Source organism: Bombina bombina, chromosome 4 (genome assembly GCF_027579735.1).
Source record: "Bombina bombina isolate aBomBom1 chromosome 4, aBomBom1.pri, whole genome shotgun sequence".
Taxonomy (NCBI): Eukaryota; Metazoa; Chordata; class Amphibia; order Anura; family Bombinatoridae; genus Bombina; species Bombina bombina.
In genome coordinates, this window is record NC_069502.1 from 869,535,834 (window position 1) to 869,552,295 (window position 16,462).

The window sequence follows — 16,462 nt, forward strand, 5'->3', positions numbered from 1 at the left end:
TTAGAAAGTCCATTTAATGGTGAGAAAAACGGTATATAATATGTGTGGGTACAGTAAATGAGTAAGAGGAAAATTACAGCTAAACACAAACACCGCAGAAATGTAAAAATCGCCCTGGTCCTTAATGGTAAGAAAATTGAAAAATGGTCTGGTCACTAACGGGTTAAGGTGGCCTAGAAGATTAATTAGGCCTTAAGTATAGCAGTCTTTATAAGCTCTCTGTTTGCAACATGATGCTTCTTGTGTATTGAGTGTGCTAGCTACCTCTACTCTGGCAATTTACTTCTTGAATTTTCTGGTTAATGGTTCTAGCAGTGGGAATCGGGATGATTCAAGGGTTTGGAGTAACCAAGGGGAAATATAATTATTTTATACTTTTAAGTTAAACCTTTTATTAATAATGTGTGAGACTCTCATTCAGTGTACAGCTTGCCACATGTTTGCATCACTGGAGCAGCCGCTTCTGGGATTATATGTTTGTGGCAAGTATGAGAATATTGTCTCTTTAGAAACTCGTATTGGAGATCTGGAGGAACGAATTGCAACACTGCATGAAATTCAGACACTTGAAAGGGAAATGGATAGGACTGAGCTGGTTGTTAATGTTTCTAGCAGTGGGAATCGGGATGATTCAGATGAGGAGACTCCAGGATGTAGCTGGGTCACAGTTAGAGGGCGAAGTAAAGGTAAGCGGAAGAGACAGGCCAGTTCTGAGCTGATACACCCCAATAGATTTGCCAGATTAAGTGAAGATGTTGGGGATATCAGTTCGGGGGTGTCAGTGTCAGAGAGGGCTGTGTTGCCTAGTATAGTGAACAGTCCTTTAGTTGTGGAAGAGCAGCATACTATGGTGGGCAGTCCTTCAAACATGGTAGAGGGGCATACTATAGTTAACAGTCCTTCAGTCATGGAAGAGGGGCATACAAGTCAGGGCCTGAGGCAGATGTTGGTGGTAGGAGACTCTATTATTAGGAAGGTTGATAGGGTCATTTGTCAGCCAGACCCTTTAAATAGAACAGTTTGCTGTCTTCCAGGGGCTTGTTTTAGGCATATTGTGGAGTGTATTGATATATTGTTAGAGGGATGGGGGTCTGATCCTGCAGTCATGGTGCATATTAGTACTAATGAAGGAATCGGCGGGAGATGAAGAGTCCTAAAAAATGACTTCAGGGAGTTAGGTAGCAAGCTTAAAGCAAGGACCTCCAAAATAATATTTTCTGAGATATTACCAGTGCCGTGTGCTAACTCAGTAAGGCAGAAGGAGCTAAGGTCTGTTAATTCATGGTTAAAAACATGGTGTAAAAAGGAGGGGTTTGACTTTTTAGAGCACTGGGCTGATTTTTCATTAGGGTACAATTTGTACAGTAAGGATGGATTTCACCTGAATGACATGGGTGCTGGTGTGTTGGGGGAAAGGATGGTAGCACGTTTAGAGAACCTTTTAAACTAGGCAAAGGGGGGGAGGGTCAGAACACAATAGAACAGAGAGATCAGTCTGTGAATATGTCACTCCCTTAAAGGGACACTCAGGTTAAATTAAATTTTCATGATTCAGATACAGCATGTAATTTTAAACAACTTTCCAATTTACTTCCATTAAAAAAACGTGCACAGTCTTTTATATTTACAATTTTTGAGTCACCAGATCCTACTGAGCATGTGCAAGAATTCACAGACTATACGTATATGCATTTGTGATTGGCTGATTGCTATCACATGGTACAAGGCGAGTGGAAATATACATAACTTTGAAATTTGTTATAAAAAAATCTACTGCTTATTTGAAGTTCAGACTAAGTACTATTGCATTGTCTTATCTTGCATTTGTTGATTATGCAAATCTAATGTGTTGACTGGTCCTTTAATATCTCAAGGAAGGGATGACTTAAGAAATGTCACATTAGAAAGTATGGAGAAAAGCTCACCAAGTAGCAGCAGAAAGCACATGAAAATTAAATATATGACAACAAATGCAAGAAGCATGACAGGTAAAATGGGGGAGCTGACGCTCTTAGTTGCAGAAGAGGACTATGATGTTATTAGTATAACTGAAACTTGGTGGGATGATTCACATGACTGGACAGTTAACTTAGAGGGGTATACTTTATTTAGGAGGGACAGGAATAATAAAAGGGGTGGAGGAATCTGCATGTATATTAAACCTAACCTTACACCTACAATAAGGGAAGATATTTATGATACAAGTGACAATGTAGAGATCCTGTGGGTTGAAATAAAGAGTGGGGGAAAAATCCTAAAAAAATATTACTAGGAACATGCTACAAGCCCCCTAACATTAGCGACCTGGAGGAAACTCGACTACTAATGCAAATAGGTAAGGCTGCTAATAACAGTGCTGTAATTATGGGAGATTTTAACTACCCTGATATAAACTGGGCCAATGAAACTAGTAATTCAGCTAAGGGGGATAGATTTTTAAATGTTCTCAGGGATAACTTCTTGTCATAATTAATAGAGGAGCCAACTAGGAGTAAAGCTATATTGGATTTAGTGCTATCAAACAATACAGATATAATATCAAACATAGAAGTCAAAGAACATTTGGGTAACAGTGATCATAACATGGTCATATTTGAAATCTCTTTTAGAGAGGTTTAACTAAGACTTTTAATCTCAAAAAAGCAAAGTTCAACGATTTAAGGAAATCATTAAATAATATAAGTTGGGTCAAATTTATTCTCTAATAAAAATACAGAGGATAAATGGATAATATTTAAAACTTTGTTAAATAAATATGCATATCAACAAATACCATATGGTTATAAAAAAAAATCAAAAATCAAAGCCGTTGTGGATAAATAAAAATGTGTTAAGAGAAATTAGGAAAAAACGTAGGGCATTTAAATTATTCAAAGAAAATAGTACAGACTCAACATACAATATTTATAAGGAATGTAACAATGCATGCAAAAAAGCAATCAAATTAGCCAAAATTGAAAATGAAAAATTAATTGCAAAGGAGTCTAACCCTAAAAGGTTCTTTAAGTACATAAATAGTAAAAAATCTAAGAAGGATAATATAGGCACATTAAAATGCGTGGAAGGTAGCATGATAAATAATGACAGGGAGAAGGCTGAGGTACTAAACCAGTTTGTTTTTTCTTCAGTATACGCAAGAGAGGAACCATTGGATGATACTTTGGAAGAAAATAGAACATGCCAGTCCATACCATTAGCTGGGTTATGTTTAGAGGATATCAGGAAAAAACTGGATAATATTAAGGTAAATAAAACTCCAGGCCCAGATGAAATACACCCAAGGGTGTTAAGGGAATTTAGCACTGTTATAGACAAACCTCTACTCTTAATTTTTCAAGACTCATTATCTTCAGGCATGGTACCCCAGGATTGGCGTAAAGCTGATGTGGTGCCACTCTTCAAAAAGGGAAGCAGATAATCCAGGAAGCTATAGACCAGTTAGTCTGACATTAATAGTGGGGAAGATATTTGAAGGGATTATAAAGGATTATATTGATGAGCATATTCGTGTAAACAAGATTATGAGTTCTAATCAGCATGGTTTTAGGAGAAATAGATCATGTCAAACTAATCTAATTAGATTCTACAAGGAAGTAAGTAAAAATATAGATAAAAGGGAATCAGTTGATGTGATATACTTAGATTTTGCAAAGGCATTTGATACAGTGCCACATAAGAGATTAATGCACAAAATTAAGGGTCTGGGAATAGCTGAAAATGTTAGCTCATGGATAAATAATTGGATAAAAGATAGGGAGCAACAAGTAGTAGTAAATGGATCATACTCAGATTGGACAAATGTAATCAGTGGAGTCCCCCAGGGATCAGTACTGGGCCCTGTTCTTTTTAATATTTTTAAATATGACTTGGAGCAAGGATTAAATAGCAACATCTCTATTTTTGCAGATGATACTAAGTTAAGTAAGGTCATTAGGTCAGAGCAGGATGAACTTTCATTACAAAGGGATCTGCAAAAATTAGAAGTATGGGCAACTAAATGGAAAATGAGATTTAATACGGAAAAATGCAAGGTTCTATATTTTGGAAGTAAAAATAAGCAGGCAACGTATTTTTTAAATGGGACAAGACTTAGCCAAACAGAGGAGCAAAGGGATTTGGGAGTAGTAATAGATAACAAGCTAAAGATGGGTGCACAATGCAGGGCAGCAGCTTCAAAGGCTAATAAGATACTAGCATGTATTAAAAGAGGCATTGATTCAAGGGAGGAAAGCATAATTCTGTCACTATATAAAGCCCTGGTAAGACCTCACCTTGAGTATGGAGTGCAGTTCAGGGGACCAATCCGCAAAAAAAAGATATTGCAGAACTAGAAAAAGTTCATAGAAGGGCCACAAAGCTAATAAGGGGATTGGAGAAATGAACCTATGAGGAGAGGCTAGCCAAACTGGGTCTGTTTTCTTTAGAAAATAGGCGCTTGAGAGGTGACATGATTACTTTATATAAATATATTCAAGACCCATATTCAGAGATGGCAGAAGCTCCGTTTATTCCAAGAAAATTGTTTGTGACAAGAGGTCACAATTTAAGGTTGGAGGAAAGGAGATTTAATCTCCTGCAACGGAAACTTTTTTTACTGTAAGAACAATAACATTTTGAAACTCATTACCAAAGGAGGTAGTGAATGCCAATACCCTAGATACATTTAAAAATAGTCTGGATACATTTCTGTATATAAAACAAAATTCATGGATATGATTGTTAGTATTAAATGGGTCACCTTTTAGTGGGGTTATTTAAGCTTAAATGGAGCTTTTTGTAAGTATTTTAGATTTGTATAGGTTGAACTCGATGGACTTCAGTCTTTTTTCAACCTTATCTACTATGTTACTATGTTATGTTATGTTACATGATTCAGATAGGGCATGCAATTTTATGCAACTTCCCACTTTATTTTTATCTTCAAATTTACTTTGTACTCTTTGTATTCTTTGTTGAAAGCTAAACCTAGGTAGGTTCATATGCTAATTTATATGCCCTTGAAGGCCAACTCTTATCTCAGGGCATTTTGACAGTTTTTTACAGCTAGAGGGCGTTAGTTCATGTGTGTTAGACATGTGTGTCATTTAGATAACAGTGCTCACGCACGTTGAGTTACCTAGGAGTTAAAATATATATATATATATATTTATTTTATTATTATATGTCTCTCAAAAGAACTAAAATAAGGGGGCAGTGTGCAGAGTTTTATATACAAGGTTATGCAAAACTGGGTAATAAAAGGATTATCTTTTAAAAAAATAAAAATTATTGAGAGTTCAGCTACAAACGGCTAGATTACGAGTCTTGAGTTGTGAGTAAAAAAGCAGTGTTAAGCCTCATAACGCTGCTTTTTTACTACCGCTGGTATTACGAGTCTTGTAGGTACAGCTGTCCCGCACACTTTTTTGGCCTTACCGCAAATCAACTTACGCAAATTGCGTATAGTCTTTTTTTCTATGGGACTTCCATAGCGCCGGTATTACAAGCTTGTCCTGGGAGGCCAAAAAGTGAGCGGTACAGCCTACGCCGTCAAGATTCGTAACGTAACTACAAGTCAGTAGTTATGAGTTTTACACTACAACGCTGTAGCATAAAACTCATAACTAAAGTGCTAATAAGTACACTAACACCCATAAACTACCTATTAACCCCTAAACCGAGGCCCTCCCGCATCGCAAACATGGGTTAAATATTAACCCCTAATCTGCCGCTCCGGACATCGCCGCCACTATAATAAACATATTAACCCCTAAGCCGCCGCACTCCCGCCTCGCAAACATTAGTTAAATATTAACCCCTAATCTGCTGTCCTTAACATCGCCGCCACCTACCTACATTTATTAATCCCTAATCTGCCGCCCCAACGTCGCCGCCACTATATTAAATTTATTAACCCCTAAATCTAAGTCTAACCCTAACACCTCCTAACTTAAATATAATTCAAATAAATATAAATAAAAATTACTATCATTACGTAAATAATTCCTATTTAACCTCTAAAATAAACCCTAAGCTAGCTACAATATAACTAATAGTTACATTGTAGCTATCTTAGGGTTTATTTTTATTTTACAGGCAAGTTTGTATTTATTTTAACTAGGTAGAATACTTATTAACTATTTACTAACTACCTAGCTTAAATAAATATAAATTTACCTGTAAAATAAAACCTAACCTAAGTTACAATAACACCTAACACTACACTACAATTAAATAAATTCCCTAAATTAAATAAAATTAACTAAATTCAAAACAATTAGCTAAATTACAAAAAAAACAAACACTAAATTACAGAAAATAAAAAACAAATTACAAGATCTTTAAACTAATTGCACCTAATCTAATAGCCCTATCAAAAAAAAAAGTCCACCCAAAATAAAAAAAAACCTAGCCTAAACTAAACTACCAATAGCCCTTAAAAGGGCCTTTTGTGGCGCATTGCCCCAAAGAAGTCAGCTCTTTTACATGTAAAAAAAATACAAACAACCCCCCCCAACAGTAAAACCCACCACCCACACAACCAACCCCCCAAATAAAACCCTAACTAAAAAAACCTAAGCTCCCCATTGCCCTGAAAAGGGGATTTGGATGGGCATTGCCCTTAGAGGGCATTTAGCTCTATTGCGGCCCAAAGCCCTAACCTAAAAATAAAACCCACCCAATACACCCTTAAAAAATCCTAACACTAACCCCCGAAGATCCATTTACCGGGAGAAGTCTTCATCCAAGCGGCAAGATGTCCTCAACAAAGCCAGCAGAAGTGGTCCTCCAGACAGGCAGAAGTCTTCACCCAGACGGCATCTTCTATCTTCATCCTTCCAACGCGGAGCGGCTCCATCTTCAAGACATCCGGCACGGAGCATCCTCTTCTTCAGACGTCTTCTTGCTAAATGAAGGTTACTTTAAAATAAAACCCACCCAATACACCCTTAAAAAATCTTAACACTAACCCCCGAAGATCCACTTACCAGGAGAAGTCTTCATCCAAGCGGCAAGATGTCCTCAACGAAGCCGGTGTAGTGGTCCCCCAGACGGGCAGAAGTGGTCCTCCAGACGGGCAGAAGTCTTCACCCAGACGGCATCTTCTATCTTCATCCTTCCGACGCAGAGCGGCTCCATCTTCAAGACATCCGGCACGGAGCATCCTCTTCTTCTGACGTCTTCTTGCTGAATAAAGGTTCCTTTAAATGATGTCATCCAAGATGGCGTCCCTTATATTCCGATTGGCTGATAGATTTCTGTTAGCCAATTGGAATTAAGGTTGAAAAAATCCTATTGGCTGATGATGACGTCATTTAAAGGAACCTTCATTCAGCAAGAAGACGTCTGAAGAAGAGGATGCTCCGTGCCAGATGTCTTGAAGATGGAGCCGCTCCGCGTTGGAAGGATGAAGATAGAAGATGCCGTCTGGGTGAAGACTTCTGCCTGTCTGGAGGACCACTTCTGCCCGTCTGGAGGACCACTACACCGGCTTTGTTGAGGACTCCTTAAGGGTGTATTGGGTGGGTTTTATTTTTAGGTTAGGGCTTTGGGCCGCAATAGAGCTAAATGCCCTCTAAGGGCAATGCCCATCCAAATGCCCTTTTCAGGGCAATGGGGAGCTTAGGTTGTTTTAGTTAGGGTTTTATTTGGGGGGTTGCTTGTGTGGGTGGTGGGTTTTACTGTTGGGGGGGTTGTTTGTATTTTTTTTTACAGGTAAAAGAACTGATTTCTTTGGGGCAATGCCCCGCAAAAGGCCCTTTTAAGGGCTATTGGTAGTTTTAGTTTAGGCTAGGGTTTTTTTTTATTTTGGGTGGGCTTTTTTTATTTTGATATTAGATTAGGTGTAATTAGTTTAAAGATCTTGTAATTTTGTTTTTATTTTCTGTAATTTAGTGTTTTTGTTTTTTTTTGTAATTTAGCTAATTGTTTTAAATTTAGTTAATTGTATTTAATTTAGGGAATATATTTAATTGTAGTGTAGTGTTAGGTGTTATTGTAACTTAGGTTAGGTTTTATTTTACAGGTAAATTTGTATTTATTTTAGCTAGGTAGTTAGTAAATAGTTAATAACTATTTAGTAACTATTCTACCTAGTTATAATAAATACAAACTTGCCTGTAAAATAAAAATAAACCCTAAGCTAGATATAATGTAACTATTAGTTATTTCTCTTGTAAGATGTATCAAGTCCACGGATTCATCCATACTTGTGGGATATTCTCCTTCCCTACAGGAAGTGGCAAAGAGAGCACCCACAGCAGAGCTGTCTATATAGCTCCTCCCTTAGCTCCACCCACCATTCATTCTCTCTGCCTACTCTAAGTACTAGGAAGGGCAGAGTGAGTGTGGTGACAAAAATGTTAGTTTTTATTTTCTCAAGCAAAAGTTTGTTATTTTAAATGGTACCGGTGTGTACTATTTACTCTCTGGCAGAAAAGGGATGAAGATTTCTGCAAGGAGGATGATGATCTTAGCATTTGGTAACTAAGATCCAGTGCTGTTCCCACTGAGGCTGAAGAGTACAGGAAAAACTTCAGCTGAGGAACGGTTTTGCAGTCTCTACTGCACTGAGGTATGTTCAGTCAATTTTTCTAGAAAGACAGGATATTTCAAGAAAAGGGCTGACATCCCCATGAGGGGAAGGGTAAGCTTTAATCAGACACTTTGGGTAGTATTATAAGCTTGTATAAGGGCTAAGTTACTGCTGGTTGACACATAGGTTTTAAACAGACGTTTTTGATAGATTTGAGAAAAACGTTTTTTTGGGACTTTTATTTAGGGGTTCATTTGGCTTATATTAGAAGGTTTTTTTTACCACATGGCTATGTTTTCTTCTGTTAAGTGTGATCAGTCCACGGGTCATCATTACTTGTGGGATATTATCTGCTCCCCTACAGGAAGTGCAAGAGGATTCACCCAGCAGAGTTGCTATATAGCTCCTCCCCTCTACGTCACCTCCAGTCATTCTCTTGCACCCAGCAACTAGATAGGTCGTGTGAGAGGACTATGGTGATTATACTTAGTTTTATATCTTCAATCAAAAGTTTGTTATTTTAAAATAACACCGGAGTGTGTTATTACCTCTCTGGCAGAGTTTGAAGAAGAATCTACCAGAGTTTTTGCTATGATTTTAGCCGGAGTAGTTAAGATCATATTGCTGTTTCTCGGCCATCTGAGGAGAGGTAAACTTCAGATCAGGGGACAGCAGGCAGATGAATCTGCATAGAGGTATGTAGCAGTTTTTATTTTCTGACAATGGAATTGATGAGAAAATCCTGCCATACCGATATAATGTCATGTATGTATACTTTACACTTCAGTATTCTGGGGAATGGTACTTCACTAGAATTACACTGTAAGAAAGACATAAAGCTGTTTAATAACTAGAGATTATGTTTAATGTTTTTGCTGGAATGTAAAATCATTTTCATTTACTGAGGTACTGAGTGAATAAATGTTTGGGCACTATTTTTCCACTTGGCAGTTGCTTAAATCTGTTTTTTCTGTCAGTTTCTGTTCTCCCTCACTGCTGTGTGTGTGGGGGAGGGGCGCTTTTACTATGCATCAAATATTTCAGTCAGCAGAGCTGTGAGAATTATAGTTTGACTGAGATAAAAACGTTTATTCTGTAATTTGTTTCCTGCTTTCAGAAATTGTTATCTTTGCTAATGGGATTAAACCTTTGCTAAAGTTGTGTTGTTTAATTGCTGAGGGGAACAATCCTTTGCTAAAACTGTATATTCTGACAAAGATTGATGCTATAACTTAATTATTTTAACTGTTATAATTTTTTTCTGTGCTTCTTAAAGGCACAGTTCGTTTTCATATTATTTGTAAATTACTTTGAAAAGTATTTTCAAGTTGCTGTTTATTTGCTAGTGTGTTAAACATGTCTGATTCAGAGGAATATCTCTGTGCTATATGTGTTAATGCCAAAGTGGAGCCCAATAGAAATTTATGTACTAAATGTATTGATGCTATTTTAAAAAACAGTCAATCTGTACAAATTGAACATATTTCACCAAACAACGAGGGGAGAGTTATGCCGACTAACTCGCCTCACGTGTCAGTACCTGCATCTCCCGCTCAGGAGGTGCGTGATATTGTAGCGCCGAGTACATCTGGGCGGCCATTACAAATCACATTACAAGATATGGCTACTGTTATGACTGAAGTTTTGGCTAAACTACCAGAACTAAGAGGTAAACGTGATCACTCTGGGGTGAGAACAGAGTGCGCTGATAATGCAAGGGCCATGTCTGATACTGCGTCACAGTTTGCAGAACGTGAAGACGGAGAGCTTCATTCTGTGGGTGACGGTTCTGATCCAAATAAACTGGACTCAGACATTTCAAATTTTAAATTTAAGCTTGAGAACCTCCGTGTGTTACTAGGGGAGGTATTAGCGGCTCTGAATGATTGTAACACTGTTGCAATCCCAGAGAAAATGTGTAGGTTGGATAAATATTTTGCGGTACCGACGAGTACTGACGTTTTTCCTATACCTAAGAGACTTACTGACATTGTTACTAAGGAGTGGGATAGACCCGGTGTGCCTTTCTCACCCCCTCCTATATTCAGAAAGATGTTTCCAATAGACGACGCCACACGGGACTTATGGCAAATGGTCCCTAAGGTGGAGGGAGCAGTTTCTACTTTAGCTAAGCATACCACTATCCCAGTGGAGGATAGCTGTGCTTTTTCAGATCCAATGGATAAAAAATTAGAGGGTTACCTTAAGAAAATGTTTGTTCAACAAGGGTTTATATTGCAACCTCTTGCATGTATTGCGCCTGTCACGGCTGCAGCAGCATTTTGGTTTGAGTCTCTGGAAGAGACACTTCAATCATCCACACTAGATGACATCACACACAAACTTAAATTCCTTAAGTTAGCTAATTCATTTATTTCAGATGCCGTAGTACATTTAACTAAACTTGCGGCTAAAAATTCAGGATTCGCCATTCAGGCACGCAGAGCTCTGTGGCTGAAATCCTGGTCAGCTGATGTTACGTCTAAATCTAAATTGCTTAATATTCCTTTCAAAGGGCAGACCTTATTCGGGCCCGGCTTGAAAGAGATTATTGCTGACATTACAGGAGGTAAAGGTCATGCCCTGCCTCAGGACAAGGCCAAAGCCAAGGCTAGACAGTCCAATTTTCGTTCCTTTCGTAATTTCAAAGCAGGAGCAGCATCAACTTCCTCTGCACCAAAGCAGGAAGGAGCTGTTGCTCGCTACAGACAAGGCTGGAAACCTAACCAGTCCTGGAACAGGGGCAAACAGGCCAGAAAACCTGCTGCTGCCCCTAAGACAGCATGAATTGAGGGCCCCCGATCCGGGACCGGATCTAGTGGGGGGTAGACTTTCCCTCTTCGCCCAGGCTTGGGCAAGAGATGTTCAGGATCCCTGGGCGTTAGAGATCATATCTCAGGGATACCTTCTGGACTTCAAATCCTCTCCCCCAAGAGGGAGATTTCATCTGTCAAGGTTGTCAACAAACCTAACAAAGAAGGAAGCGTTTCTACGCCCCGTACAAGATCTTTTATTAATGGGAGTGATCCATCCAGTTCCGCGGTTGGAACTAGGACAAGGGTTTTACTCAAATCTGTTTGTAGTTCCCAAAAAAGAGGGAACCTTCAGGCCAATCTTGGATTTAAAGATTCTAAACAAATTCCTAAGAGTTCCATCGTTCAAGATGGAAACTATTCGAACATTTTTGCCCATGATCCAAGAGGGTCAGTACATGACCACAGTGGATTTAAAGGATGCTTACCTTCACATACCGATTCACAAAAGCCATTACCGGTATCTAAGGTTTGCCTTTTTAGACAGGCATTACCAGTTTGTAGCTCTTCCATTCGGACTGGCTACGGCTCCAAGAATCTTCACAAAGGTTCTGGGCACTCTTCTGGCGGTACTAAGACCGCGAGGAATTTCAGTAGCTCCGTACTTAGACGACATACTGATACAAGCTTCAAGCCTTCAAACTGCCAAATCTCATACAGAGATAGTACTGGCATTTCTAAGGTCGCATGGATGGAAAGTGAACGAAAAGAAAAGTTCTCTCTTTCCACTCACAAGAGTTCCCTTCCTGGGGACTCTGATAGATTCTGTAGAAATGAAGATTTACCTAACAGAGGACAGGTTAACAAAACTTCAAAGTGCATGCCGTGTCCTTCATTCTATTCAACACCCGTCAGTAGCTCAATGCATGGAGGTAATCGGACTAATGGTAGCAGCAATGGACATAGTTCCTTTTGCACGCCTACATCTCAGACCACTGCAACTGTGCATGCTAAGTCAGTGGAATGGGGATTACTCAGATTTGTCCCCCACTCTAAATCTGAATCAAGAGACCAGAAATTCTCTTCTAGGGTGGCTTTATCGGCCACATCTGGCCAGGGGAATGCCATTCAGCAGGCCAGACTGGTCAATTGTAACAACAGACGCCAGCCTACTAGGTTGGGGCGCTGTCTGGAATTCTCTGAAGGCTCAGGGACTATGGAATCAGGAGGAGAGTCTTCTTCCAATAAACATTCTGGAATTGAGAGCAGTCCTCAATGCTCTTCTGGCTTGACCCCAGTTAACAACTCGGGGGTTCATCAGGTTCCGGTCGGACAACATCACGACTGTAGCTTATATCAACCATCAGGGAGGGACAAGAAGCTCCCTAGCAATGATGGAAGTATCGAAGATAATTCGCTGGGCAGAGTCTCACTCTTGCCACCTGTCTGCAATCCACATCCCGGGAGTGGAGAACTGGGAGGCGGATTTCTTAAGTCGTCAGACTTTTCATCCGGGGGAGTGGGAACTTCATCCAGAGGTCTTTGCCCAAATACTTCGACGTTGGGGCAAACCAGAGATAGATCTCATGGCGTCTCGACAGAACGCCAAGCTTCCGCGCTACGGGTCCAGATCCAGGGATCCGGGAGCGGTCCTGATAGATGCCTTGACAGCACCATGGACCTTCAGGATGGCTTATGTGTTTCCACCTTTCCCGATGCTTCCTCGATTGATTGCCAGAATCAAACAGGAGAAAGCATCAGTGATTCTAATAGCGCCTGCATGGCCACGCAGGACTTGGTATACAGATCTGGTGGACATGTCATTCTGTCCACCTTGGTCGTTACCTCTGAAACAGGACCTTCTGATTCAGGGTCCTTTCAAACATCAAAATCTAACTTCTCTGAAGCTGACTGCTTGGAAATTGAACGCTTGATCTTATCAAAGCGTGGTTTTTCTGAGTCAGTTATTGATACCTTAATACAGGCTAGGAAGCCTGTTACCAGAAAGATTTACCATAAAATATGGCGTAAATACCTATATTGGTGCGAATCCAAAGGTTACTCTTGGAGTAAGGTTAGGATTCCTAGGATATTGTCTTTTCTACAAGAAGGTTTAGAAAAGGGGTTATCCGCTAGTTCCTTAAAGGGACAGATCTCAGCTCTGTCCATTCTGTTACACAAGCGTCTGTCAGAAGTTCCAGACGTTCAGGCTTTTTGTCAGGCTTTGGCCAGGATTAAACCTGTGTTTAAAGCTGTGGCTCCACCATGGAGTTTAAACCTTGTTCTTAACGTTTTACAGGGTGTTCCGTTTGAACCCCTTCATTCCATTGTTATAAAGTTGTTATCTTGGAAAGTTCTATTTTTAATGGCTATTTCCTCGGCTCGAAGAGTCTCTGAGTTATCAGCCTTACATTGTGATTCTCCTTATTTGATTTTTCACTCGGATAAGGTAGTTCTGCGTACTAAACCTGGGTTCTTACCTAAGGTAGTCACTAACAGGAATATCAATCAGGAGATTGTTGTTCCATCCTTGTGCCCAAATCCTTCTTCGAGGAAGGAACGTCTTTTGCACAATCTGGATGTAGTTCGTGCCCTTAAATTTTATTTACAGGCAACTAAAGATTTTCGACAAACGTCTTCCCTGTTTGTCGTTTACTCTGGTCAGAGGAGAGGTCAAAAAGCTTCTGCTACCTCTCTCTCTTTTTGGCTTCGTAGCATAATTCGTTTAGCTTATGAGACTGCTGGACAGCAGCCTCCTGAAAGAATTACAGCTCATTCCACTAGAGCTGTGGCTTCCACTTGGGCCTTTAAGAATGAGGCCTCTGTTGAACAGATTTGCAAGGCTGCAACTTGGTCTTCGCTTCATACTTTTTCCAAATTTTACAAATTTGACACTTTTGCTTCCTCGGAGGCTATTTTTGGGAGAAAGGTTCTTCAGGCAGTGGTTCCTTCTGTATAAAGAGCCTGCCTATCCCTCCCGTCATCCGTGTACTTTTGCTTTGGTATTGGTATCCCACAAGTAATGATGACCCGTGGACTGATCACACTTAACAGAAGAAAACATAATTTATGCTTACCTGATAAATTCCTTTCTTCTGTAGTGTGATCAGTCCACGGCCCGCCCTGTTTTTTAAGGCAGGTAAATATTTTTTAAATTATACTTCAGTCACCACTACACCCTTGGCTTCTCCTTTCTCGTTGGTCCTTGGTCGAATGACTGGAGGTGACGTAGAGGGGAGGAGCTATATAGCAACTCTGCTGGGTGAATCCTCTTGCACTTCCTGTAGGGGAGCAGATAATATCCCACAAGTAATGATGACCCGTGGACTGATCACACTACAGAAGAAAGGAATTTATCAGGTAAGCATAAATTATGTTTTTAACACTTGAGGTGTTAATTTAAGGTCCCTCAGGCATCGTGTATGAGGTGGGCGGGGCCTAATCTCGCGCCTTAGTTGCGCATTTGTTTTTACTTCTGGATAGCAAGCTTCAACACAGGAGGGTCCTGAAGCAGTTTTGGAGCCAAAACAAAGCTTTATTCCCCCAATTTCAACCCCTAAGGGCAGGTAGGCACCACAGCAGAGCTGTGGCAAGGTGCTGACTGTATATTTCCGGATTTTTAGACTTTTGTCAATCCGGTTTGGTGCAACCTTACTAAGGCTTGCTACATATGCTGTAAAAAATTCGTAAGATTTGTGATATTTTTAAGCAGTTTTGAAGAAAGTGTACATGTTTTTTTCTCTTAAAGGCACAGTACCGTTTTTTTGAAAGTGTTGTTTTTCATTGAATAAAGTGTTCTCCAAGCTTGCTTGTTGCATTACTAGCCTGTTTAACATGTCTGACATCAAGGAAAATCCTTGTTCAATGTGTTTAGAAGCCATTGTGGAACCCCCTCTTAGAATCAAAGAATCCCCCCCAAGGGGAAGATTTTACATTTCTCAATTGTCTGCAAACCAGACAAAGAGAGAGGCGTTCTTATGCTGTGTAGAAGACCTACATACCATGGGAGTGATCCGCCCAGTTCCAAAAGAGGAACAAGGGCTAGGGTTTTACTCAAACCTGTTTGTGGTTCCCAAAAAAGAGGGAACTTTCAGACCAATCTTGGATCTCAAAATTCTAAACAAATTCCTAAGAGTACCATCATTCAAGATGGCGACTATTCGGACCATTCTACCAATGATCCAGGAGGGTCAATATATGACTACCGTGGACTTACAGGATGCGTATCTACACATCCCTATTCATAGAGATCATCATCACTTCCTCAGATTTGCCTTTCTGGACAGGCATTTCCAGTTCGTGGCCCTTCCCTTCGGGTTGGCCACGGCTCCCAGAATTTTCACAAAAGTGCTAGGGTCCCTTTTGGCAGTGCTAAGGCCGCGGGGCATAGCAGTGGCGCCTTATCTAGACGACATCTTAATTCAGGCATCGACTTTCCAATTAGCCAAGTCTCGCACGGACATCGTGTTGGCTTTTCTGAGATCTCACGGGTGGAAGGTGAACATAAAAAAGAGTTCTCTCTTCCCTCTCACAAGAGTTTCCTTTCTAGGGACTCTGATAGACTCGGTAGAAATGAAAATATTTCTGACGGAGGTCAGAAAATCAAAACTCTTAACCACTTGCCGAGCTCTTCATTCCATTCCTCGGCCATCAGTGGCTCAGTGCATGGAGGTAATCGGACTCATGGTAGCGGCAATGGACATAGTTCCTTTTGCCCGCCTACACCTCAGACCACTGCAACTATGCATGCTCAAACAGTGGAATGGGGATTATGCAGATTTATCTCCTCAAATAAATCTGGACCAGGAGACCAGAGATTCTCTTCTCTGGTGGTTGTCTCAGGACCACCTGTCTCAGGGAATGTGTTTTCGTAGGCCAGTGTGGCTCATAGTAACGACAGATGCCAGCCTACTAGGCTGGGGTGCAGTCTGGAACTCCCTGAAAGCACAGGGCTTATGGTCTCAGGAGGAAACTCTCCTCCCGATAAACATCCTAGAACTGAGAGCGATATTCAATTCGCTTCAGGCGTGGCCTCAGCTTGCTGCGGCCAAATTCATCAGATTTCAGGCGGACAACATCACGACTGTAGCTTATATTAATCATCAAGGAGGAACATGGAGTTCTCTAGCGATGATGGAGGTGACCAAAATAATCCGATGGGCGGGCGGAGGATCACTCTTGCCATCTCTAAGCA

General features: G+C 40.4%; 1 protein-coding gene across 2 annotated transcripts in view; it reads left to right on the plus strand.

Annotated features, from left to right (window-relative positions):
* LOC128655669 (gastrula zinc finger protein XlCGF8.2DB-like) overlaps positions 1 to 16,462 on the plus strand; it is a 70,510-nt gene that overhangs the window by 24,169 nt on the left and 29,879 nt on the right. The window contains exon 5 of one of the 2 annotated variants that reach the window (XM_053709255.1): positions 3,129 to 3,244. The exons of the other annotated variant lie outside the window; for it this stretch is intronic. Coding sequence (XP_053565230.1) covers positions 3,129 to 3,244 — 116 coding nt within the window. The remainder of the gene's footprint in view (positions 1 to 3,128; positions 3,245 to 16,462) is intronic. 2 annotated transcript variants of the gene reach the window in all.